Source organism: Lissotriton helveticus, chromosome 4_2, assembly GCF_964261635.1.
Source record: "Lissotriton helveticus chromosome 4_2, aLisHel1.1, whole genome shotgun sequence".
Taxonomy (NCBI): domain Eukaryota; kingdom Metazoa; phylum Chordata; class Amphibia; order Caudata; family Salamandridae; genus Lissotriton; species Lissotriton helveticus.
The window spans coordinates 135,460,672-135,488,617 of NC_136064.1; the positions used below are offsets into that span (position 1 = coordinate 135,460,672).

At 46.6% G+C, this 27,946-nt stretch overlaps 1 protein-coding gene across 1 annotated transcript in view; it reads right to left on the minus strand.

Moving 5' to 3' along the window:
- Positions 1-17,297, minus strand: part of LOC144752126 (nicotinamide N-methyltransferase-like) — a 44,186-nt gene extending 26,889 nt beyond the window's left edge. The window contains exon 1 of the mRNA XM_078640071.1: positions 17,115-17,297. Within this exon, the coding sequence (XP_078496197.1) occupies positions 17,115-17,262 (148 nt within the window). The 5' untranslated portion in view covers positions 17,263-17,297. The remainder of the gene's footprint in view (positions 1-17,114) is intronic.
- Between the last annotated feature and the right edge of the window lie 10,649 nt (positions 17,298-27,946).

Genomic DNA, 27,946 nt, shown 5'->3' on the forward strand with positions numbered 1-27,946 from the left:
GAAGCACTTGCCTCTTGTTCTCTTTGTTCCTGGACCTGCACCTCGCCGCACCCGCTTCGCGGGTGCCGCAGCGCCTGCAAGTGAGAGGCGCTTGACACCAGACCGCGGCAGAGGAGGCAGCGGGAGTACCTGCGGTCAGGGCTGTGAGTACCAGCGGGGCTGCGAGCGTAGCGGGGACTCCACTGACCAGGAGTCCCTGCGTGACCTCCTGACATCTTCCGGTCCGCTCTCCCTGCTGGCACGCCCACCGCTCACCTGCGGATCCTCAAAAACCCTTCTCCACAGCTCTTGTCGGGATTGTGCACGCAGTGAAAGCACGGAAGCACTTTGAAGCACTTGTCTCTTGTTCTCTTTGTTCCTGGACCTGCACCTCGCCGCACCCGCTTCGCGGGTGCCGCATCGCCTGCAAGTGAGAGGCGCTTGACACCAGACCGCGGCAGAGGAGGCAGCGGGAGTACCTGCGGTCAGGGCTGTGAGTACCAGCGGGGCTGCGAGCGTAGCGGGGACTCCACTGACCAGGAGTCCCTGCGTGACCTCCTGACATCTTCCGGTCCGCTCTCCCTGCTGGCACGCCCACCGCTCTGACGCCACCTATATCCAGGGCTCACACTCCCGCAGCGCGGGACGCAGCTCGGGGCGAAGACCGGGCAAAGAGCGGGCCGTTTGAGGCCGTTCGAGGACTTGAGAGACTGGACTGGGCCACCCCTCTGGACCAAACTGTGAGCACATGTACTGGTGTTAATCACTTTTATCTTATATATATTCTAACATGTGTTCACGGGGTACCCGTTGCAAAACTGCAATGGGTGGGCTAAAACCAAACGGGACACTCGATGATTTCATCGTCAAGACCAATATAGCCATTGACAACGAAATCACTAAAATGCAGCATAGAGTGTCACTCGAGCTCGAGGCAGCGCGAAGACTATCCCAGGACATGGCATTTACCAAAAAATCATCCTTAGGCAATATTGCCTCGGCCAAAACCCCTGAACGCTTGTCTGGCCCACGGCCCTTGATAGTACAGGCAGCTATTCATCCCCCACCATCAATCCCTCCACCTGACCCCCAACCAATTCCATTGCCGACATCTCCTAAGCCCCCGCAGACTTTGATGTTAAAAACCCAATGTTTAAACCTAGGAATTTCCAAACAATTAGATACGTCAAAGCAGCAAGCTAGTGTTAACAAAAAGGATGCTGCACTTATAAGAAAACGTCTTGCCAGATCAGTTTATGCTCGTAAAAAGGCCAAAATTGCGAGGGCACATTTCTTTAATAATCGCCGCCTCTTGGCCTTAAATAGAGCAGGTACTAGTGCCCCGCTGGCTAAAGCTTGCCCTACTGGTGCGGTCACTGGTACCAGTATAGATAGCACAGACCCAGACACAACAATGGGGGAATCACTCCCGATCTTAGTAGAAGGAGCCCCTGAGGAAGTGCTAGGCGAGTCTGGTAAGCTACAGGGGGGTGATGAAGAGTTCCTTAAAATTGTATGGGATACTTTGAAAAGGCTTCTTTCCCCCCTGGAACTCCGACTCTCACGAATTGAGAATAATCTATTAGAAATGGACAAGACCATTGTAACTCTAGCTAGTCTTGGCTTAAAGCAGATGGAGGCAACTACCCTATTGGGTGTTGAGAGTATCCCACAGGCCCCAGCGGAACTTACATCGGCCTTACCCCCGCCCAACCCTAAACCCATACCAAAACCCCACACAAAGGTCCGCAACCCATCGGTCACTAACCCCCACTCTATCGCCCCAACCCCCGGCCCCCTACAAAACAAAGCACCCATTAAAATGAGCCACCAGGCTGGTGCCCAGCATACAAATAAGAGCGTAAACCCACGCACCTACTCCAATGGATTTAGAGATGGTAATAGATTTAATTTTCGAGGAGGCTATATTGATTTACCCCCTGATGCCAGGTCTTATGTAGTTGTGTTGGCAGGCGTGCCTGCTTTGGAGCCTTGGTCTCAAGAGGATCATTGTTCGTTAAAGAACAAGGCTATTCATTGGCTTAACGTAAATAGACAACTACCGAACAATCTTAGAAGTAAACATCTTAATGGTTCATAGGGTTCCCTGGGTAGGCCCGTCATTCAAGTCTATCCCGGGTGACTGCATTGTTATTTCCTTTGCAGATCCAAAGACAGCCCATCATCTATGTTCTTGGAAAGTACGGGGCGATAACTCTGGTATTACTGTTAAGCCACTCACCTTCTTTTACCCCCCACGACCACATATAAACCCAGGAGGGAATTGGTCTACAGTCCACAATACTACATGGGGTGGACAAAGGGAAGGTTGGCAAGGTCAAAATGGTTGGTGGGAAGGGGTTCCCACCTCAAATAGATTTGGTTGCCTCGACGAGGTCGATTGACTTCGGAGGGACAATGCGCCAGCTAATTATCCCGAATCAACCCGTTTGCCTGTGTTCTCTGCCCCTACCTCATTAGAAGTTTGTGTAGAAAATGTTGTCCCTTCTGAACTAACAGGCCATGTTTCAAGACATGTAACCAAGCTTCCCATTATTAATTTACATACAACTCACGCTGTTGCTGATACACCCTTGGAGGGCCCACTACACGTTCTGAAACCTGTACTCAGCTCTATTGAGTTCAGAGCCGAAGAGGCAGGTTCATCGGAGGTGATACCAACTAGAGCTTTGGTGAGTCCTCCAGGGGTGGTCTCATGCAACACAGCTGGGCCAAGGGGAGGTATAGTACTGTCCCCCGTTGTGCCAGTACGATTGATTTCTTCAATAGTCCTCCCATTGGATACACTTAATATACTGTCTTGGAATGTTGCAGGGGTTAGGGGCAGCCTGAAATCAGAAGATTGGTTGGACTTTGTGGACAGTTTTGATATCATTCTGCTGCAGGAAACCTGGGCACCTGATCCAGTACATAGAGTAGGTTTTGTAAATTTTTTCAAACCAGCCATAAAGGGTGCCAAAGGGCGTGCTTCTGGGGGTCTGTTGATCTGGGTGAAACAGTCATCTGGATATCATCCATCTGAAATATCTGTAAATAATCCGGACCTCCTGGTAATTAAATTGAGCAAAGAGGGCCACCGGGACATGAATATTATTAATGTATACGCACGTGGGCTTCCAGGGGGCCGTTGCCCTGCTGTGTTGGACATATTGGACCACCTTCTCGCAGGACAGGCTAGAGAAGATTTTGTCCTCCTGGCAGGAGATTTTAACTGCACCTTTGAGCTGCTATATGTAGCCGGTGACAGCTGGGGCTCTGCAGAAGACGCAGCCTGGAATATCCCAGATCTATTGGCAAACAAATCTGTTAAAGCTACTGAGGCCGCGTTGAATTGGATGGCTCTGTGCCTTACCTGGGGGTTCAGGGCTATAAATGGTCGGTCAAAATCCGATCTGGGTGCTAACTACACCTTTGATAATGGTTTGAGGAAAAGCAGGATTGATTATTTCCTGCTGAAATTGGAATTTTGGCCGCAGCTGGTGGATATGGAAGTTGTACCTCGTCCAGAAAGCGACCATAACCCCCTTTCACTTAAATTAATGTTTCCAGGGATGCAGAGATTAAAAGAACCCGAGACAACCCGGACAGGGGACGTTTTCTTGACCAATGACCGCAGAAGGTTAAAATGGTCTAGGCTAGCGGGGGATGAGACCCTTCAGGAGTGTGTTGAGATTGTGGTTTCTAACTCATTAGGCGACATTATGCGCGAGGACTTGCAGGGGGGCGGATCTGCAAATACTGTTATCGACCTCTATGAGCGCTGTTTTCACGAGCTCAAATTCCTTCTTTCCCTACCAGGTCAGAGGGGTATTGTTAAACAGAATGCCACTCGCCAGAAATGGTATAACAAAAAGTGCAGGGAGGCCCATAAACATCTTGTTAAAGAGGTTAAGTCCCGTAATATTTGTGCGGTTAAGGCAGCAAGGGTGCAATACAGGAAAGCCCAGTGGGAAGCCAAACGTGAGTGGGAGGATATGTATTGGTCTGATCTCCTGGATGCCTCTACCTCAAATAACCAGCTTAAGTTCTGGAATTTAGTGAAATGGGGTAGGGATTCCGACTCGCGTACCCCCATGAACCATGTCTCCCCAGAAGCCTGGGTGAGACACTATTCGGCCCAATTCTGTGCGGAAACATCCGAATCTCCTTTTAATTTGAATGAGGTACTATTGCCACCCATTCGCGGAGAGAGACTTATATTCACAGAAACCGAGGTAGAGTTAGCACTTGGTTTGTCCCAGCGGGGAAAAGCACCCGGTATGGACTTAATCCCTGTAGACCTGTTCAAAGCCAACCCCACTCTTTGGGTGCCCTTCATAACAAAGATCGCCAATGCCATAGCTAATGGGGCAAGAATCCCTAGGTCGTGGAAGGGCGCGGAGATACTCCCTATCCACAAAAAAGGCGATAGGTCTAATCCGGGCAATTATCGCCCGATTAGCCTTATCGACTCCTTCCAAAAAATTATTGCACGCGTGGTTCTAAGCAGGGTGCAAGGTTGGATTGAACTAGAGGACATCCTCTCTCCCATGCAAGCAGGCTTCAGATCTGGAACAAGCACCATTGATCAGGTGTTCAGATTTTGTCTGATATACTGGAAGGTGGTTCTGCTCGGCGGTGGTACCATCTTCGCCGCTTTTATTGATCTGAAGTCTGCTTTCGATCTTGTGCCGAGGGTTAAACTGTGGTGCGTCCTGAGGGACTTGGGCCTACCAAGGGAACTTCTTGAACTGATAGTTAAAATGCATGAGGACAATTATGCTAGGGTGAAATGGGGAGGCCAGGGACAAGTATCTAAACCTTTTCCCGTGACCCGTGGTGTCCGCCAGGGCTGCGTCCTGGCCCCAACACTCTTCCTGCTGTTCATTGATCAAGTGGTCAAGTTCTTTGCAGACACCCCAACAGACGCCCCTTCGTTGGCAGGGTTGAAGTTTCCAATGCTTATCTTTGCTGATGACACTCTGCTCCTCCCGAAAACACGTAGCGGACTCCAGCGGGCGCTGGACCGCTTTGAGGAGTTCTGTGTCATTAATGACCTTAAGGTAAACGTTGGTAAAACTAAGTTTATGGTCCTCAGCAGGAGGCATTTTGTCCGGAGCTCCGTAAGTCTGAGTGGAGTTAATCTGGAACAAGTCGAAACCATGACGTATCTGGGGGTCACCCTGGACCGCCGCCTGGGTTGGAAAGATCAGGTTGACGCTCAACAGCTTAAGTTTGCTCGACTCACTGGTTGTCTTCTGAGTGAGCAAAGGAGATCAATCACCAAACGGGTCTCCCCAGCGTTAAAAATCTATGACACTCAATCAATCAATCAGGTCATTTATAGAGCGCACTACTCACCCGTAGGGTCTCAAGGCGCTGGGTGGGAGGGGGGTGCCGTTACTGCTCGAACAGCCAGGTCTTGAGCTTCTTCCTGAAGGAGAGGTGGTCTTGGGTCAGGCGCAGGTCGGTCGGGAGTGAGTTCCAGGTCTTGGCGGCCAGGTAGGAGAAGGACCTTCCTCCTGTTCTCGCTCTTCGGATGCGGGGGACGGCGGCGAGGGCGTGGTTGGTTGATCTGAGGAGGCGCTTGGGAGTGTAGAAGTTGATCCGGTTGTTGAGGTAGCTCGGGCCTTGGTCGTGTAGGGCTTTGTGCGCGTGGGTGAGGAGACGGAAGGTGATTCTCTTGTTGATCGGGAGCCAGTGCAGATCTCTCAGGTGTCCGGAGATGTGGCTGCGTCGGGGGATGTCGAGGATGAGTCTGGCCGAGGCGTTCTGGATCCGCTGGAGTCTCTTCTGGAGCTTGGCGGTGGTTCCGGCGTAGAGGGCGTTGCCGTAGTCCAGTCGGCTGGTGACGAGGGCCTGGGTGACCGTCTGCCTCGTCTCGGTGGGGATCCACCAGAAGATCTTACGTAGCATGCGCAGGATGTTGAAGCAGGACGAGGAGACGGCGTTTACTTGTCTGGTCATGGAGAGGGAGGAGTCCAGGATGAAGCCCAGGTTGCGTGCGTGGTCCGTCGGTTTGGGTGCGGTGCCCAGGGCGGGGGGCCACCAGGAGTCGTCCCAGGCGGAGGGCGAGGAGCCCAGGATAAGGACCTCCGTCTTGTCCGAGTTCAGTTTCAGGCAGCTGGTCGTCATCCATTCGGCTACATCTCTCATCCCTTCGTGCAGGTTGGCTCTGGCGGTGGCGGGGTCGTTGGTCAGGGAGAGGATCAGCTGGGTGTCGTCGGCGTAGGAGATTATGTTGAGGTTGTGTTGGCGTGCGATGGCCGCGAGGGGGCTCATGTAGACGTTGAAGAGGGTGGGGCTCAGTGAGGATCCTTGAGGGACGCCGCAGATGACTTTGGTGGCCTCTGACTTGTACGGTGGTAGGCGGACTCTCTGTGTTCTTCCGTCGAGGAAGGAGGTGATCCATTCCAGTGCCTTGTCCTGGATTCCGATGTTGCCGAGGCGCTGTACTAGGGTGCGGTGGCAGACAGTGTCGAAAGCCGCGGAGAGGTCCAGGAGGATGAGGGCCGCTGTTTCTCCGTTGTCCATCAGAGTTCGAATGTCGTCGGTGGCAGCGATGAGGGCGGTCTCGGTGCTGTGGTTCGCTCGGAAGCCCGACTGTGAGGGGTCGAGGGATCCATTCGTCTCGAGGAAGGCGGCCAGCTGTTTGTTGACGGTCTTCTCGAAGACTTTGGCCGGGAACGGGAGGAGCGAGATGGGACGGTAGTTCTTGAGGTCGGTGGGGTCTGCTGTGGGTTTCTTGAGAAGAGCGCTGAGTTCGGCGTGCTTCCAGCTCTCAGGGAAGGTGGCGGTGTCGAAGGAGGTGTTGATGATGTCCCGCAGGTGGGGTGCGATGACAGCGTCGGCCTTGTTGAAGACGTGGTGAGGGCAGGGGTCAGTCGGAGATCCGGAATGGATGGAGTTCATTGTGCGGATGGTGTCTTCGGTGCTGATCGGAGCCCAGGTGCGGAGGGTGGTGGTGGGTGGCGTTGTTGCGGTTGTGGCTTGCGTTGGTTGGTTGCTGAAGCTGTTGTGTATGTCCGTGATCTTGTTGTGGAAGTAGGACGCGAGGGAGTTGCAGAGGTCTTGCGACGGGGTGATGTCATTGTTTCCGGCGTTGGGGTTGGAGAGCTCTTTCACGATGTTGAAGAGTTCCTTGCAGTTGTGTGCGTTGTTGTCCAGTCGGTCCTTGTATGTATTTTTCTTGGTGGCGCGGTTCAGTTGGTGGTGTTTCCGGGTGGCGAGCTTGAGGGTGGTCATGTTGTCCGTAGTTGGTTCCCTTCTCCAGACTTTCTCGAGGGCTCGACAGTTCTTCTTGGAGCTCTTGAGTTCATCGGTGAACCATGGTGTTTTTCTGCTGCAGGGTCTGCTGGGTGGGGTTCGCAGAGGGGCGAGTTCGTCCGCGCAGTTGTTGATCCACTTCGTGAGGTTGTCAGCGGCCTGGCTGGGGTTCGCTGAGCTGGCGGGAGGGTGCTGGCTCAGGGAAGCGGTGAGCTGGTCGGCTGTGATCTTGTTCCAGCTTCTTCGGGCAACCTGTTGCTGGTGGTGGTGGATCGTCGTTCTTCTGAAGGTGAAGTGGACGCAGCTGTGGTCCGTCCAGTGGAGTACTGTTGCGTGGCTGAAGGTGACGTCTTTGCTGGATGAGAAGACGGCGTCGAGTGTGTGTCCGGCGAGGTGGGTGGGGGTGGACACCAGCTGCTTGAGTCCGAGGTTGGCGAGGTTGTCGAGCAGGCTGATGGTGTTGCGGTCGCTGTTGTTCTCCAGGTGGAAGTTGAGGTCCCCCAGGAGGATGTAGTGGGCGGAGGGGAGGGCATGCGGGCTGACGAAGTTGGCGATGTCCTCGCTGAATCGTGTGCGTGGCCCCGGGGGTCGGTAGATCAGGGTGCCTCTGAGGGTGGTGTTCGGGTTGGTGTGGATCTGGAAGTGCAGGTGTTCAGCGGTGGTTAGGGTGTCATCGGTGTTGGTTGTGATGCGGATGGTGTCTCTGTGGATGATGGCGATGCCTCCTCCCGTCTGGTTGGCGGTGCGCTCCCTCCGGATGATCTTGTAGCCCTCTGGGATGGCGATGGCGATGTCGGGGGCTGAGGAGGCGTTCATCCAGGTCTCGGTGAGGAAGGCAACGTCAGGGGCGGTGGTGTCGAGGAGGTTCCAGAGTTCTACGGCGTGTCTGTGGACGGAGCGGGTGTTGAGCAGGATGCACTTGAGGTGGTTGCTGCTGGTGTTCGGCTTGGTGGGTGCAGGGAAGGTCCGGATGCAGGTGAACTTGCAGGCGTGGCAGCTGAAGGGTCCGTGGGTGTGCTTCGGGGCGGCTCGATGACATCCTGGGATGCGGCCGGTGTTGAGTGCGATGAGATCGGCGGCGGTGTAGGTTCGTCGGGTCGGCTTCCGTCGGTGGGGGCCAGGGGTCCTGGCGCTGGTCGCGATCCGGTCGCGGACGGGCGCAGACGGGCTTACCTTTGGCGCGCCTTCGGCGCACAATCGGCGCGCCCGCTGCGCGTCAACGCTGCACGTTCGCACGGTCGCCATTTAAGGCGAAGTGCGCGGGTGGGCGGGGCAGCTGGGAGGCGGGAGCGGGGAGGGAACAGAAAGAAAAAAGGGGCGGGGTCGGCGGTGGTGGCGGGAAGCAGGGGGCGGCGAGGGAGGCGGGAAACAGGACGGAGGACGGCCAGAAACTAAGAAAACAAGCACAAATTACAGTCAAAAACGCTTAACACGGGCAAAGACTAAGAAAGATAAAAACAAGCACAAATGACACTCAAAAAGCGCTTTACACGGGCAGAAACTAAGAACAATAAAAACAAGCACAAATGAATGGCAAAACAGAACAGAGCAAACGACAGCAGGGTCAGCCGGCAGCGAGGCAGGCAGCGAGGCAGAGGGCACAGCAAAGGGGCACACGCAGCAGCTGGTGGCCGTGCGGCGCGGGGGTGTCCCACAAGTGGGTCACACTCACCTGTGTCGCACGGTCGCCATTTAAGGCCAAGTGCGCGGGTGGGCGGGGCAGCTGGGAGGCGGGAGCGGGGAGGGAACAGAAGGAAAAAAGGGGCGGGGTCGGCGGTGGTGGCGGGAAGCGGGGGGCGGCGAGGGAGGCGGGAAACAGGACGGAGGACGGCCAGAAACTAAGAAAACAAGCACAAATTACAGTCAAAAACGCTTAACACGGGCAAAGACTAAGAAAGATAAAAACAAGCACAAATGACACTAAGATCAACACCGCAATTTTATATGGTGCTGACCTCTGGGGTTATACTGATCTCTCCAGCCTATTCAGAACCCAGTGTATGTTCCTAAGGGGCTTGATTGGGTTACCCCAATCTTCACCTTCTATACCCTTATGTTTGGATATGGGATGTAACCCTATCAATGAGATGGCTAGATTTAGATTGGTGGCCTTTTGGAGGCGCATATGGACATCCCCTGACCTTACCCTTTTTGCTAGGGAACTGGCCGAAATCAGGTCAATTGGGGGATCGGGGAGGATCCCCTGGCTAAAAAGTGTAAGAACCATCTTGAGTGAAATGGGTTTAGAACATCTGTGGATTTCCCCGAGCACTAATGCTTTCCCATCCAAACAGGATTTCAAGGCACTGTACTGGGCCTCGGCCCGTTCATCATTAATTACTGCCTCCAGCTCCGCGGGTCTCACGGGGAGGTTCTTGACTCATAAGCTGGATCCCTCCCGTGAGATCTATTGGGATATTATCACCAAACAGCTGGACAAGAAGCTTTATCATCAGTTTCGGGTAGGATCATTGCCATTGAACTCTTTTACTAAAAAATGGGCTAATGGAACAACTGAATTTTGTAGTTGCTGTACAAGCTACAAAGAAACTGAGGGTCATTTCCTGTTTGCTTGCTCGCTCTATTCTGTGCCCCGTACAAAATGGCTAAAACCTCTGTTCCAGCATCTCCCTTGTAGAAGGTCCTCTGAGGCTATTCAGGTTTTAAAAACAAATACCTCAGAGAAGTTTGTGGTGAGTGTTGCCAAGTTCCTAGGGTGGGCTTGGTTTATTAGGGCAAGAAGCAGACAAACTAACAGGGCCTCCTAATTCTTATGTAAAGGATCAATTACATCAACCCTAACTAATTTTGTAAAATTGTATATAGTCCGAGGTATGTCTCCTGTATTTTTCGTCTGTTCTATAAATTTTAATATGCTATGGTCAGGTTTGTCTTGTATTTCTGTATGTTTAATAACCTTTTAAAACAATGGCGTTAGTGTTTTTTAAAGGAATAATGTAATTACAATGAAATGTGTTTTAAATATTGTCTTTTATGATTTTGATATCGAAATAAAGACTTTAAAACCTGAACCTGGAACCTGAAACCTGAGGTTGTTAGTATTGCATTATAGTGCCAACTGTTGGCCACCCGTAGTTGTACTGGCATTGGAATGGGATTTGAGCATTTTTGCTGTTATTTCTATTGTATTCACAGTGTGAATGTTTCTTATATATTAGTGGAAGATTAGATGTGCTGCATGTGCAGGAGGGCAGTCCTTCAGGTGACACACCTATGTCATCAACTCTGGTATCTATATGCAGGTTGGAGGGGGATGTTGATAGAAACCACATACTCCAGTTATACCAAGGGAGCATTGATGTGGGTGGCTCTGGGTTGACCCTAGAAGTTTAGCATATTCAATTTGACCCAGAGGGCTGTTAAGTAATGCTGAAAGACTTACTGTATAGTCTCCCACATTCACTAATATCGCTTTATGCACCTAATGCTAATCAAGCTCCCTTTCTGCAATCTTTGGCCCTAACGCTGATGTGTAACGCAGCAGCATTCACTTATTTGGGAGGGAACTTTAACTGTACCCCAGACCTAAACAACAACCTCTCCTGGCCCCGAATGTCAGGAGCACAATCGATATCTCTCTCACAACAGTTATAGAGATGGACTACTAATACTCAGGTCAAGAATGCTTGGCACAGTCTGCAATTGGAGACTGGGGAATTCTCATAACACTTGCGGCTACATGATTTACACACTAGGATTGATATACTTTCTTTCTCACAGGATGCCCTTCGCAGGGTGGCGTGGGTGAATACATTGGACGTACTTGCTCACATAATTGCCTTTTATAACTGCAGTTGACCTAGGGAGAAGCAAGCCCAAAATGCCAACATGGTGTCTACCTTTGGAGGTACTCTGTGACACGCCACTGTGGTCTACTCTCTCAGATATTTTAACCTCTTATTTTCAGGAAAACGAGGGCTCCACTAGCTCAGGCCAGACTAGCATATAAAACCACTCTAGAAAAGCGGGGAGCCCTAGATTACAGAGCACACTTGGCTGGAAGAAATGCCGAGGGCAACAAGGCTGGTAGGCTACTGGCATGGCTGCTTTGTTCCGATTCACCCAGGAATCCAATCATGGCTATTAGAGATGGTACAGGACATATTATCAATGCCCCAGATGACATCAACACCACTTTTTACTCGTATTAGGCCTCCTTGTATAAAGCTCTACAAGGGGAGGATCTACCTGTAGTACAGTCCTTTCTAGATGAAGTGACTCTCCCCTGCATTCAACCCACACAACTGGTGGAATTGGAATCCTCATTAACTGAAACTGAGATTTCTGATGCAAGAAAGCAGATGGGACAGGGTAGGACCCAGGAAGCAGACTCTGGAGTTTTATTCCACTTATAGAGCCCAACTGATCCGACACCTGCTCAAAACTTATACAGAGGCTTATGCAAAAGGAGAGTTACCCTCTTCTCTCAAAGAAGTGGTGTTGGTAGTCTTGCCCAAGCCAGACAGGAACCCTTTACTCGTAGGGACCTATTGACCCCTGTATCTTCTGAATTCATATTATAAGATACTTGGGAATGTACTAGCCAACTGACTCATATTGGCAGTACAAACATGACCAAATGGGGTTGTACCTGGCAAGAACACCTTCCTGAACCTACATAGGCTCTTTATGTTAATAGACTGGGCTTGCGAGGCAGGTGCACACCCTTGATCTTATGTTCCTGCTGGATCAGTCTTGAAAGTGAATTGGGATGAATTTAAAATATTCTTAATGACGTTACTGCCTCCTGATCAATGAAGGGCACTCCTGGTTACTCCACTTCCATGGTCATGTGACTCAAGAAAGGCAGTGACCAGCGCCAAGTCCTTGTTACCATTGTGAACTGGGCTGCTGCTTTCCCCTGTGGGTGGATTAGCTATTTCAAAGATCCTGTTGCTTCCCAGATTGCTATATTTTTCTGCTGCTCTCCACACTCTAATTACTCAGAGATGTTTTCAGGACTTAAGGGCATTTTTAACTGCCTTACTATGGTGTAACAGAAGAAAATAAGTGTCTCCTAATAAATGATATGCTCCCCTGACAGAAGTATTGTTATGCCGCCAAGCAATTACAATGGCCCATGCAGTGGTTGGCTGGTCAAATTATAAAGAACTGGGGCAAAGTATGACAACTGGGACATAATGGAATTGGCAAAAAGCGCGTTTTGATGGTGTTGTAAAACATTATATTGTGAACTGACAGCAGAATTATACAACAATGTGAAATGACATCTGACTGTTATCAAAGACTTGGAGCACTGTTTCTGTTTGCATTTCTGTACATCTTTTAGCAGGTGCTTTGAATGTAATTACAAGTAAGGCGCTGCTGTTCTGAGGGCAGCACATTCAGTGAAATACGAGTGGCGTCAACACACCTGCACATTAAATTGGGAACAGATATTCCCCTGCAGGCGGGAGCAGTCAGTGAGTGCACTCACCAACAGGGGGGTGTATGTGGGATACCGGATCCTTTTCCCCCTTCAGAGTGCTGCCCTCTGGAAAGGGGGCACACTGATAGTGCCCCACCTCTATGCGGAGCCCTGTCAGTGCTCCTCCTTAGGGTATATTTGTTTGCTACACTCTCGCTTCCGTAATAGGGTTAGGGGCGCAGAGACGTACTGATTCCCTCATTTGCATTGAACCACGCCTTAATGCAAATGAGGGAATGCCCTCTCAAGATAGGACTGGCACTACATGCGCACCAGAGCTATCAGTGTGACAGGAGGAACTGCACAAGTGTCTGAGGCCACTTCTGTAGTACCATGGTTATACAGCCTTTGATAACTGTTTATATAATAGCAAAATATACTAGGGGCCATTGGCAAATACTGCCATGCACTTGAGGGAGGTGAATGACAACTGTTAACTGAAACAATGGGAAACAGCAGATGTATTGATTGTTTCCCCAAGCCTATTGTATATTTTGCGTTGTATGCTGAGGCAGAACTCACATGTCCTCTTCAAAAATGGAGTGCCTTGGTTCTCCTAGTGCAACATTTGCTACTGTGCGACTTCAGGCAGACATTGGGGAATAATTTCATATTAATATCTAGTTCACTTTAAGGATACAGGAGAAGTGGATTTATTCCTAAATTCTGGAGCAGGGTCTGTTTTCCATAATTCAAAGTCAACTTCATGCAGCTCACAGGGTCAGACTGTCCCTGACAGCTCTGCCCATGACCCGTGAGGAGGAAGGCAGTTTACTGTTTAGTCTGGAACTCTGAAATGATTGATTCTGCCAGAGGATTTCCGTTTAGTTCCATTGTGGACTTAACAGAGTCTGTATAGCAAGGCCACTCTGAAAGCTTGGTGTGCTGAGTGTGAACAATTGTGCCTCTTGGAAACGTGAGAAGTGCGGTAACTGGGTTTATGAGAAACGGCAAAGTATCCTAAAACACCAGTGTAAATTGTTCTTGAAACCTATCAATTTTTCACCAAGTAACCAAATTATTTTAAAATAAATTTCACTATTTGGTATTTTCCAAAACATCCTAGGTTAGAGCGCAGCTCTCACTCCTCGCACCGTAGAAAAAGGTCTTCATATCCTACAAGATTTTTATCAATGTCAATAAACTATTTTCCTCGTCCACTCCTCCTAGTTCATAGGATCATCTTGTCAAACACCCCATCTTTTCTGGCTGACAGATTCAAGTGCTGGGGCTCAGAGAGTCAATCCCTTCTGTTCACCCCTCCTCAGCAGATGCCCAGATTAGGAGGCAGAGTGATCCCTGTGGCCACCGCCAAACTTCAGCACTCCCTTCCACTTCAGAAACATAAGGAGTCCAAACTACTGCATTTTTGGAAAACTCCCTCTGACTTCAGTTACGTAAGGTATCACATCTAGTGAATTTAAAAAATAAAACTGAAGACATGACTCTTTAGTTTGTGTGTCTGTCCACCCCCATGTCCATCTGTCTGAGCATCTCTCATGAATGATTATTTAGTCCTGTCAGCTTCCTATCGCACTCGGTAGCTGACAGTACTTATTCGGGTGCTGTACTCCGCATTTCAAGAATCCTACTCGGATAGAAAAGGATAATTGGATCTTGACTTATCTCTGGAGAAACGCAACACAATTTGGAGCCCCAATGTGGGTTGGAAATATCACCACATTTCAAATCTCAACACTTTGAAAGATACAGCCTTGATGAAGTCGTGGGATCACGCACTTTAGCGACGAAACACGTGTCGGCTGTGGGTAGGAAAAAAAGAGAATAAAAGCTTGAAAAGAAAGAACAAAAAGAAACTGTTTACACTTTGTTTTTTTAAAAATCAATGTTTCTTTATTTAATTGGGAATACCATTTATAACACGTAACGTGTGCTTGGGAGTGGAGTATATTTTTTATAAAGCTCAGGCTTTGTGATTGTGGAGTTTAGTGATTCTTCACACCTTTGAGCACCGTTAACATACTTCTCAAATACCATATTTTGTGCGATTCCACCAAGATGCGCCGAAATCCCTAGCCTAAATACCACGCATCTTTGGATTGATTAGTGCTGACAAGTTTGGAGAATGCCCTCTTATTCTTGTCTTGTCACTTAAAATATTAAGTTTTTTTTAAACAGACAGTAGGTTTGTTGAGAAATATCTTGTCCTACTGTACTCTAAGCTTCTAAAGCTCTTAACCCTCAGGAGTATGACTTTGGGCCCCTTCCCCGGACACCTGGAGGGACAAGCGCCTAAAGGGAGTGGCCAGGCTATTCAAGTGCAGTGCACCAGTGTAATGGTCCTGGGACACCACTGCCTCTGACTGTCCCAGGACCCACATATGATAGTGCCCTGCACACACTGACTGCCGAAGGAGTCCACAAGGTACTGCTCAGTAACCACGGCCTGCCCCAGGGCCCATACTGGATACTGCACTGTAAATACTGACTGCCCCAGGATATGGACAGGTTACAACATTGTAGCCACTGTCTGCTCCAGAACCCACACATGAAACAGATGAGTAACCACTGCCTGTCCCAAGATGCACACATGTTACTTCCCTTTAACCACCATGTGCCCTAGGAACCTACAGGAAACTGCCCAATAACCACTGATTGTCCCTGGGGCACACAGGATACTGCCCTGTAACGACTGCCTGCCCTCACAAGAAACTGACTGCTCCGGGATACAGACATAGAAACTGCCCTGCAAGCACTGTCTGTACCAGGACACACACATTATACTGCCATGTAACCACAGACTGCTCCAGGACTCACAGAAAAGGCTTCAAAGTGTGCATGACATGTCCCTCTTTGAAAATCGTAAATGCTTGAAAAAATGAAAAAATGAATAAATAAATTGGGTTCAGTGCCAGACTCCTGTCCCAATATTACTAAATCTAGAGGCTCCCTAGAGCAGCAGTTCTTTCTGCAGGTCTGTAATTGATAGCCCCTTGTAAACATGTCTCTCTTTACGTCAAGGGAATACTGTCCATCCACAAGGGTAATGGGTTACAAATGATTGTTTTCTGTCTTATGCCTCTGAAGTAGCATGAAGTACTTCAAATTGAAAAAGAGTCAAACAGGTGCTAACACTTGCAATATATGTCATTGCAAACTACTCACTCCTATGTGGTCTATGTGGATGTAGTTCTGCACTTAATTTAGACATGAATGATCCCAGAAGTGTGCAAAAGGGCTGTTGGGTAAACCTCATGTGAAAGATATTCCTGCATGATTAAGAGCTTAGTGCTGCAATCAGTGAGACAAACAGCATCAAACTATGTGAAAATCACAGAGTGTTCAGGAGAAGAGACAGAAAAGAAAATAATCTGTTTGCAAACTGAAAAATCTAATCCAAACAAAAAGCCAAATTCTAGAACTTTCCTGACCATACTAATGCATGCAGGTATGGATTTACAAAGTACACATGCTAAGGTCAGGATAGGAAACATGTTTACTAGTGGACATCATGAGTGACCTCTAACGTGTACACCCATACATAAGGTATGAAGAGTTATGAATGGTGAGGCAGGTGTAAATTATACTCATGCATAAACGTTTCTTGCATGTGCTGTAATTTGCATCAGCTTTGATACACAGGACACATTGTTTTGACAGAAATTAAACATTCAATAAACCTGTTGATTGACAGTGTATTTTTGATACCTTGTCATCTAGAGAAGCATTCTAATAAACTGTACTTCGATGTCTGCAGAGAGGAGCATGGGTTGGCTGTTTCATGACAGCAGGTGTGTAAACTACATATGCTGGAGATGCACCCTCCTTCAGTGCTTGAGCGCAGGTGAATAAATGCAAAGAGAAGGGGAAGGACATGAATTTACATGGACTCCAATCTCAGACCCCACTTGTGAGCCAAAGGTCCAGACCAGAACACATCACTTACCTTGCTATTTTAGTTACATCATCATTCTGGGAGGGAAGCCTTAACTGTCCCTTTGTTGTGGGTACAACACAAATTCAGCACAGAAATGTGTTGGTAAATCCTTCGTGAAAGCTTTTCGGATGAAAACACTTTTCCAAAATGAATGAAGTATGGGCATGTGTATGAAAATTACATACTTACTTGCATATTACTTGCATATTACAGCACATAATGAATTGATTAAAAAGAGTATTATTCTAATCATATGTGTCTCAAAGAACGCTTCAATGCCCTAAGCTTGAACAAAGCCAAGATCTGAAACAAGGTTTCTTAAGTTTGATAGCAGAATGAAATAATCTGAAATATCAAACAGAATTACTCAATTCAAACAATAATAATTCTTTTCATCACTACTGTTCTTGTACATGGATCAAAATGTTGTCCATTAACTATGGGTGAGTTGAAGCATAGCTGACTTAATGTAACAAATGAACCACACATTATGTGGTGAGGAGTAACACTGATAGTACTCACATGATGATAAGATCTTCAGGTAAGCAGGAAACATTTGATTAATAGAATCTTCCACATAGTCAGCGTCTTGTTCTAAATAGGTTTGGAGAAACTTTCGTGGGTCAAATAACTCTGTGTACATTTCCTTCAGACTCACGCTAGAGGCCATGTTCTCAATTGTGTTGCTTTCCTGCTTTCAGTGCTCGTTGTCTGCGCCCACACAATGTCTACAAGAAATCTGCATTGTAAAGAATATATACACGAAATCTACATTGTAAATGACGTCCTCAAGAAATCTAAATTGTAAATGATGTCTACAAGAAATCTAAATTGTAAATGATGTCTACAAGAAATCTAAATTGTAAATGATGTCTACAAGAAATCTAAATTGTAAATGATGTCTACAAGAAATCTAAATTGTAAAGAGTAAGTACAAGAAAACTACATTGTGAATTATATCTACTAGCAATACACATTGTAAATGACACCCACAACAAATCTATATTGTACGGAATAGCGATTCTCCTAATTATTACGCAAAGAGAATCTGAATTTCATAAAAGTTACAGAGGCTAACAATATGCAATATTCCTTTAAGGCAAACACCACCTAGCCACTTTGCAGTATTACATCATAAAGAAAACTGTTCTAGGATGGAATACTGCAGGTCCAAAATAGGGCTTCTCACAGTACACTCTGCTTCTTTAAAATGCAGTCCAAATTCCTTCATCATACGTCACAAAGAACCAGAATGGTATAGGGGCAACAGGAAAATGCAAAAACTCCTCAAATAACAAAGAAGCTGCATTGCAGACCATGGAGAGAAAAACACTCACCTCGCAGAATCTTCCAGGTGGTGGAAATCCTTGTAGAGTCGATCACCAAGGTATTATCTGAAATAAAAGAGGAATGTTAGTGCATCCGCTAAAGTCAATTGTATTACATGCCCAAAAGCTAATAGCACATGAACATATTCAATGAACATAATATAAATTGTTAAATTATTAATACTTTACATTTTGTTTACCTTCTTTTAGTTGTTATGTCCTTATCCAAACATTTCATCTAACTCCAGGTTTGGGAGTTTGAGAAAATGTTAGCCTCCATATCTATATTAAAATTAAGATTCTCTTGGAATAATAATTAGGAGAACCGCTCTTTCATTACAAGATCAGATGTTACCCTTATGCATGTTGGTAGCTTCGCAAAACCAAATCTGACATGTGCTCAATTGGTGTACAATACTGTTTTGCAATGGTAACAGAGTTTAGCCAATCAGCAGCCATAGGGATGTCCTCTAGTTTGCTACCCTTCCAGAAGGACTGACTCGCCTAATGACCTCTCATAGAGTGGTCTTGAAATGTATTAAAAACTTCACTACTAGACCTTTCCCCCCGTACTAATCCTTTTTTTGCTATTTCGGGTAGTTTGCGCTTAGGCCCCAGTACCTTTTTGTCCACATACGGTATCCATGCCAAATTTGCGCCATTTGTTTTCTAACATCTTGAGGATTCTAAATGTACCCAGGGTTTGTGGATTCCCCTGGAGGGGTCCCAGAAATTAGCCAAAACACAGCCAATTATTTTTTTTTCAAATGGGAACGAAATGCTGCAGAAGAAAGCATCTATTTTTTCCCTCCAAATGGTAACTTCAAAGGATTTGTGGTGCTGAAATCACCCTCGTCCCAGATTTCAGGGACAGATAGACTTTTGTCACAAAACCAACATTTTCTACACAGTTTTGTCATTTGACTGGGACAGCCTATTTTTGTTATTTGTTTGTACTTTCAACCTTCTTTCAGTTAGTGGTAGAAATTGGTGCAAAAGCAATAATGGATCCTGGAAAGCTATACATTTATGGAAAGTAGACACAATGCTGAATTCAGAAAGGGGTAATTTGTGTAGGTCCTTCAAGGTTTTTTTATAAAAACTAACAGTTGTAAAAAATAAATATTGAATTTGAGTTGAAAAAACTGTGGGTATATATAGTAATTGTAGTTTCACCAAGAACCCGAGGAACCCAGACCCAATAACTGAGCTGTATCTTGCAGTGGTTTTTCATTGTGTACTGAGTAAATAGCAAATGATCTACTAAAATTTAAAGAGTGAAATATAGGTTCCAAGGAAAGCTATATAGTTCCAAAATGGGAACAAAATAACGATTTTAGAATAGTTGTTATTTGCACGTTTCCAAAAGTTGTGGGTACCCATACAAGCATGTAAATTGGAGGTCATGTTTCAAAATAACTTATTTTTTACAAATTGTCTTGCATTTGGAAGGCAGAAATTCAAAGAAAGTCATTTAGTAATAACACTTGTTCTGCTAGTCTTTGTTCCCCTAAGTCTTCCAATATAAATGCTACCTCACTTGTGTGGGTAGGCCTAGTGCCTGCTACAGGAAATGGCCCAAATTGCAACATGGACACATTTTTCCTGTAAAAAACGCCCCTTTTTTTGAAATGTGTCTTTTTATGAAATTTGGACCCTAGCTCAGCCAGCATTTAGGGAAGCCTAGCAAACCTACACATTTTTTTAAAAACTAGATACTCACAGAAATCCATAATGGGGTGACTCTAGTGGCTCCCATCAGGTTCTGTTGCCCAGAATCCTTTGCAAATCTGAAACTTTGTAAAAATAAAATACATTTTCCTCACATTTCTGTGATGGCAAGTTCTGGACTCTGCGGGGAGCCACACAATTCATGCCACCTAGCATTCCCCAAAGTCTCAGATAAAAATGTCACCTAACTTGTGTGGATAGGCCTTCAACCTGTGATAGGAAACGCCCAAAATGCAACGTGGACACATCATATTTTTCCAGTGAAAACTGACCCTTTATTCTCGATGAGCCTAGCTGTGGATTATGGACACTAGCTCTGCCGGCACCCCAGCAAATCTATAAACTTTTTAAAACTCGACCAAGGGGAATCCATGATGAGATGACTTGTGTATCTCCCGCCAAGTTCTGTTACCCAGAATCTATTGGAATCTATTGGAAACCTCAACTTTGTAAAAAAAAAAAATCCTCACATTTCTATGATGAAAACTTCTGGAATCTGCAGGGAGCCACCACCCCACCAGCATTCCCCAAAATTCCCCCAAAACATTCTACCTCACTTGTGTGGGTGGGTCAAGTACCTGCAGCAGGGACGGGCCCACAATGTATTATGGAGACATCAGAATCATCTATCACAAAATGACCTGGTTTTGCTAGTGGGCACCTGTGTTTTTGGTCCCGGGCTCAGTGGTCCTCTAGGAAAACCTACCAAACCTAGACATTTCTGAACTAGACACCCGGAGGAGTTCAGGGGGTTATGGTTTGCGTGGATAACCCAATGTTTTCCTACCCAGAATCCCCAGTAAACCTCAAATTTAGCACAAAAAATTGAATTTTCCGCACATTTCTGGCTGAAATCACTGCACCAGCACAAATGTCCTATCACTCCCCTCAGTCTCCGGAGGACAATTATACCTCTCTGGTTTGGGCCGGCCAAAGACCTGCAACTGGGAAAGGCCAAAAACAAAGGGATTGAAGGCATAGCACCGCAAACGCTAAGCACTATATTTTTTTTAAATACATTTTTAGATGATTCTGCATAGTCTATTTAACCCACCTTATGATCATCGCACAGGTGCCCACTCTAAAGTGTTTTATAACAGAAAAGAGAAGTTGATTAAAACCATCTGGGTGATGTACACTCATTCTGGCATCATACTTCATAGAATCAATCACATACAATCTCCTGTACAAGTCAGGATAAAAAATGGTATCAGACATTGTTTTAGTCTTTCTAATGATCTCAAACTTCACTCCAAAGGCATCATAAACTCTGTTGCTTATCTCAAAATCTTTAACATTCGAAACACGTCAACAAGAAATCAGACAAGCAAGAAGCTATCTTCATCTAAAGCATTTTCTTACTCAGAAATATATTACTAGTCCAAGAAGTAAATACGTTCCAACCCAGATTCACATCCTAAAATGTCTCTTATTTAGGATTAGGGGGTCTCCTTCATCTGATAATCTTAAGAAGTCTACACTACCATGAAATGTTTTCCAACACTCCTTCCATTTACCAAAGCATGGCCACCTGAGACTGCAGACCTATAGCAATTAAGCGTTCTATAGCTAAGTCACTTCAACCATAGGTGCCTCAACAAGATCCAAATCTCTCTAGAAAGCACCAACATGCCCATGTCTTATGTTTATATTTATATAGCGCTCGAATGCCGTGGCATCTTGGCGCGGGGTGTGTGGACATGAATGGTGCACTATGGTTGACGGAGGCCTATGCAGATGTAAACAGCAAGGTTTTCAGGCTCTTCCTGAAAAGATGTAGGTAGGGTTGAAGCTTCGTAGATAGTGGCAATTTGTTCCAGAGCTTTGCCACACATTGTGATATTGCCCTGCCCCCCATCTTCCACGTCGGGTCTTTGCGATCTTAATGAGGCTGGCAGATCTAAGAGCACGTGGAGGGATGTATGGTGGGAATAATTTTTGAATGTCCTCAACACCACCACCATATATTGCCTTGTGTACAAGGCTGAGGGACTTGAATTCTACACGCTGTTTGATCGGAAGCCAGTTGAGTGATTTATTTCCGGCAGAGATTGACTGTCCTCTGGGTATGCCCAAGGATAGTCTTGCTGTGGCGTTTTGTAAGGACTGAAATGTTCTCAGTTGGAATTTGTCGATGCCTAAAAATAGGGCATTACAATAGTCCAGCTTGGATAGAAAAAGTGCTGCCATCACAGTCTTTTGCAGCTCTTGAGAGATGTATGGAAAAAATGTTCTCAGAGTTTTTAATAGGAGAAAGCAGGATGAAGTGAGGCTGTTTACCTGGTTGCCAAAGTCAGTTTATCATCAAAGATGATCCCTAAGTTCCTGGCCTTGTTCACCAGGTTTGGGCATTCTCTGGCCTCAGTTGACCACCAGAACCTGTTCCACAGGGGCTGGTCTGGACTGAATTCTATCACCTCTGTGTGGTCTTTATTTATTTTCAGGAAACTATGGTTCATCCAGATCATAATCTCAGTGAGACAGACATGGAACCTGGCTGCTGTGGTCTCAGACTGATTGGTGACAAAGATGGCTAGTTGTGAGTCATCAGCGTAAGAGACTAGGATGAAATCATGCCTCCTGATAAGTTTAGCCAGTCCGGTAACATAGAGGTTGAACATTGTCGGAGAAAAGGGCGGACCCCTGTAGAACACTGCATGGAAGATAGAAACTGTCTGACTTAAGGCCATCCCAGAACATCCTCTGCTATTTTGCCTCCAAGAAGGAGGACAGGAGGGCCAAGGTGATCCCCTCTACCCATATGTCCCTCAGCCACTCCACCAGAAGTGTATGGTTCACGGTGCCAAACGCGGCTGATAGGTCCTGGACCACGAGGACTGCCCTCCCCCCTTGTCCACCACACTAAGAATCTCTTCGGAAGCAAGGATTAAGGCAGATTCGGTGAAATGGAATGAACGGAAGGCATGCTGGGAGGTGTCCAGCAAGTTATTAACATCCAAATAGTCAGTCAGCACTATATTCAGATGTTTTTCCAGGACTTTGGCTGCAATTGGTAGGCCAGCAATGGGACGGTAGTTTTTTGGTTCATTGGGGTACAGATTGGATTTCTTCAGAAGGGGTGTGATCGATACTTTCTTCCAGGTTTCTGGGTAGTAGCCAGATTCCAGGACTTGGTAGAGGAGGGGGTGAGATTGTCGCACATCTTGTGAGCAACCTGATGCATGATAAAGGGAGGGCAGGGGTCGATAGGTAAACCGTTTTTTATGGTAAGCAGGAGTTTTTGTGCTTCATTGTTGGTTATTGGCTGGAAGCAGGATAGTCTACAGTGGGTAGGTCCCATTGGTGCTTTTATGTCCTGAGGTCCTGGGGCAGGTAGGAAGTCATTGTAGATTCCTTGCACCTTGTCTTGAAAGTACCCGGCAAGTTTATTGCACAAAGTTTGATCGGGCTTGAAGGCATTGTCCTGTTGCGGTTTGGCTAGTATGTTAACAGATTTAAACAGTTCCTTTGCGGAATTGCCAGCTTCCTTTATTCTGGCTGTAAAAAAAAGTTTTTTTGCGGCAGTGATTGCCTCCTTATTTTGTAGAATAGCTACATTTTATGTGGATTTCATTGAGGTGTTGTAGTCTCCAGAGGCGCTCAGCTCATCCGCAGTTGATTTTTAGGCATTTGAGCTCTGGGGTACACCAGGGCGATGATGTCTTGACTCTCTTTACTGTCACTAGTTTTTTGGGTGCAACCTGATCATCTGCTGACAGTAACCAGCCATTGAACTGCAGGGCTGCAGCTTTTTTTATCTGTTTCTGGCGTAGCAGGAAAATGGTCAAGGGCTGACTCAAAGTCACTACCCATGACTTTGTTCCAGCGCCTGTTGTGTACCTTAGATGATTTGTCCTGTGCACAGAGATGTGGCTGGGTAACTCTGATGTTAAAATAAATAGCCTTGTGGTCTGTCCATGGCAGGGCTAACAGGTTAGTCAGAATAATATCAGGATTACTTGTAAAAATCCTGTCTAATATATGTCCTGCCTGGTGGGTGGGTACAGTTATAAGTTGGTTTAGGCTAAAGGCCTCTAGCTTATCCAGTAGTCTGATGGTGTCAGAGTTATTTTTGGATTCTAAGTGATAGTTAAAATCCCCAAGAATTGTGAGGAAGTGGGGGTCAGAAGCATCAAGAGGGCTTGGGGAAAAGCTGTTGTAATTTGGCAGCAACTGAATTAGCATTTAGCTCAGCTACACAAACTTTCCCCGTTAACTTGACCAAATGTGCGAGGGCCATTTTGTATTCTTTGGCTTCCATCTTCTATGAACATGCGGCCTCGTGGTCAGCGTGTTCTTTCGTCCTTCCTCCATGAGAGTGACCATTTACCTTGCCCAGCAACAGGCTATTTTTAGTACTGGTCACGCTCGCGCATGCGTATTCGAACATTTAGATTAACGAGTGGTCACTTCTTAGGAATGTTCCCCAAACTGACCAGTGGCATCAAACTCCTCCCACATGCTGGCTGTGTTCCAAAAACGCCCTTATATGTACCTGAAACTGTTTAAATGTATACCGCCTACCTTTTTATTGCTGTTAAATTTGTATAAAGAGGTCACGCACCGATGTTCGGGGTGATACTTCTTGCATTGCGAAGGGTGCTGTAGGAATGTACCACCACCCCATGGGGTGACACCCACTGACCATGCACGTAACCTTGGCTTCATTCTAGACTCCTCTCTCTCAATGTCCAGACAAGTCAACGCCGTATCGTCCTCCTGCTTCAACGTCCTTCGCATTCTCAAAAAGATCTTCCGCTGGATCCCCCTCGAAACAAGAAAGAATGTCACCCATGCACTGGTCACGAGTCGACTGGACTATGGCAACACTCTCTACGCCGGAATTACAACAAAATTGCAGAAAAATCTCCAGCGCATCCAAAACGCATCAGCGAGACTCATATTAGACATCCCGCGCCAAGAGCACATCACCGGTCACTTAAAAAACCTCCACTGGCTTCCCGTCAACAAAAGAATTACTTTCCGCCTTCTTACCCACGCACACAAGGCCCTTTATAATCTAGGACCAGAATGCCTCAACTCCCGACTGTCCTTCTACTATCCCACCCGCCAACTAAGATCATCCATTCAAGCCCTCGCCGCAGTCCCGCGCATCCGAAAAACCACCATGGGCGGCAGATCCTTCTCCTTCCTGGCTGCCAAGACCTGGAACTCACTCCCCACCCACCTCCGCCTTACTCAGAATCACATCTCCTTCAGAAAAGAATTGAAAACTTGGCTATTCGATAAACAATGAACCCCTCCCTCTAGCGCCTTGAGACCCTCTGGGTGAGTAGTGCGCTTTATAAATACCTTAACTTAACTTGAACTTGGGGTCTTAATAAACTTGTCTTTTGCATTTTCCAGTTTCCGTGCCAACTTCTATTTTTATGGTGTTTGAGAGTTTTTGCAGAGTATGTAGACCTGACGAATTACCCGATACCACAATTGGCGACCACGAAGGGACTCATCGGCGACGCGGATGCCCGAAGGAGAGGTCGCGACGAAGGATTGGAAACTCGCCATGGACGCGTACGCTGCCACTGAGTGACCCGAGTCTTGGCATCCACGGTGTTTCTTCCTTTCCTTCTGACTCGACCTTCCAGGTGGCGCCGGTCCTCGACTGAGATCCTGATCGGTTGGGTTGTCGTACAGTGCCCGTTTGGCTGATTCGATTACGGAACTTGGCAGTTGGAACCTGGACGTTTGGAAATATTTGGTAAGCCTGTGATTGGTAAGGCAGTCTATTGATGCTTACTGTGGCTCTTTGAATTTGTTTGAGTTAGCTAACGTTTGGACCTATGATTTGAGTTATATGTGGAGTGCACCTCACATAGATAGGCATGTAGAGATATTTCTCTGACTTTGAATTTGTTTGAACGGCACACCGTGTGTGAAGCACATTTAAATGCCATTTTATGTAATATCGCGTTTTCGTGATATTTTGACATGCCTGTTCTAAGCACACTTCGAGGAATGTGCTGTTTTGGAAATGGTACCAATTATCGATTAAATGAATCTCAGCCGGCTCCCCAGAGGGAACTCCTAATCACGAAATGTACATACAATTTGGCCTTCCTCCCATTATGTATAGTACATTATGGCATAAATATGCCAAAACTGATCGTGAATTACAATGGCCACTACATGGGTCGTTTGACTTACGAAAAGTTCAATACGTGGAACAATGCTTGTTTCAGCGCAGGTCTAGACAGGATATGTTTGATTGTGTGCGTATGTGGGAGAAAGCGGTGCGTGAATGAATGAAGCGTGAACAAGCCTTGGCGCACAAGGAGCAACGAAAGGCTGCTCGTGATAAAGCTTTACAGTTGCAGGAAAAGGAATCGCAGGAACAGAAAGAGAAGGAGATTCGAGAACGTAATTTACAGGTTAATGGTCAGTTTCCTATTCGACGTCCTCTTTATCCTGTCCTTACTAATGAGTCAGATGATTTTTCATTGTTAGATCGTTGCCCGCCTCCGTATGTTCCGCCTACGGCTCCGGATGAGGAATCGGACGAGGATAATCAGGATAAACAGCGTACTAGGTTAACTACCGAGCGAATGACGGAATTGCGTTCGGTTGCTTGTAAACTTAACTCAAATTCTATTACTGTTTCAGAGATTGATGATCTTATGAGTAGGTGGTCTGAAAAGGAGCGATTGTATTTTTTAGAACATTTTGCAGACGAAGTTGTTGACTGATTCAGGAAGCATTCTCCTGAGCTGGAACCTAAAGTTATATCAGTTGGTCGTGAGAATTTCCGTAAAGGTCTTTTTGTTCTTGCAGATGCGGAAGAGTTTTACCAGCGTTTGGTTCAGCTACGGGATGAGGCGACACGGCTGCGAGCGGCGAAAAAGGCATCAAGCTCGTCTACAACTGGGTCAACGGAAGTATCCAAAGAATGCCCTATCTTTGGAACAGATAAGAGCGCTGCAGTTAATGTTATGCCTATGCAAGAAGCTGCGCCTTTGTATGTCCCTCCTAAAGGGCAAGGCACAGATGACGATAAGAGGTCTAAAGATGCAAAGGGCTATTTTGTGTATAATTGGGTCTATACGCCATGGAATAGAACGGATGTTATGGCGCTTAAAAATGCTTTGCCTGATCCCCGTAAAAATCCAGCAGCATTCTATGAAGGCGTGGAAGGTGCTATTTCTTCGTGCGTCATGACATTAGTTGATATTGATCTTTTCTTTGGGTTAATATTGCCTCCTGATATGTGGAGGGCGATTCGTAAGTTTGATGATCGAGCGATTTTAGGTGCAGAGTGGAAAGAAATAGCTCGAGCTGATTTGGATAGGGAACCTGCATGTAAGCCATGTCAATTGATTTTAGATCTTCCAGTGGCTATTTTGAATAAATTAAAGACGCTTGTTCCTCCTAAAAAAATTGACTGGACGATGCTGGCTTCTTGCAAACAAATGCCGGATGAATCGGTCTCTGATTTCTTTACACGTTTTGAGGAAGCATTCCATGATTACAGCGGGCAATCATTAACAGAAGATACAGGCAGACATTTGTTCGTTGATAAGTATGTGGCTAATCTCTTACCGGAGATTGCAAAACGTTTAAAAACGAGTGAAAGTTCATGGACCACTGCACCCCTGCTTCTTTATTAACTATGGCTCAGTATTACGAACAACAGGAATTGGAGGCTAAAGAAAGTAGTGATAAGAAAGCGAAGGACTTGAAGACGAAGGTGATGTTGGCTCAGGTTTATGCTATGCAGTCGAGAGGGAATGATAGGGGTAAACGAGGATCGTATGTTATGTCTCCCCCCCGTTCTGATATATCCGAGGATCAATGTGCATACTGTAAACAGTTTGGACATTGGGTTTCGGATTGTCCGGTGCTTCGTGAATAGCGTGCTCAGCGTGGACGAGGGAGTGGAAGGTCACAGAATAGTTATGCGGGACCGAGAGGTGGAGCGAATGATCGCGGTAGGTCAGAAGCGAGAGGTCGTGGTCCGGCTGATCACAATACTTTTGATCGACGGAATCAGTATCAGATAGATGAAGGAGAGAATAGTGAGTCACAGGATAATCGTTATGCGTAGGATTGCGTAGGATGGGGTGTGGAATCGGTTGAAGTACCAGTCGATCAAAGGGGTCCATATATATTAGCACATGTTTTGGGTTCTACTGATCAGTTTCTGTTTGATACAGGAGCTACTCGTAGCGCTCTGTCCAAACACTTGGTTCCAAGGGCTCCCCTGTCTGGCGAAACGATTACTTCAATAGGGTTCGATGGAACACCTTCTCTTAGCCAATTGTCCCAACCCCTCATATTTCA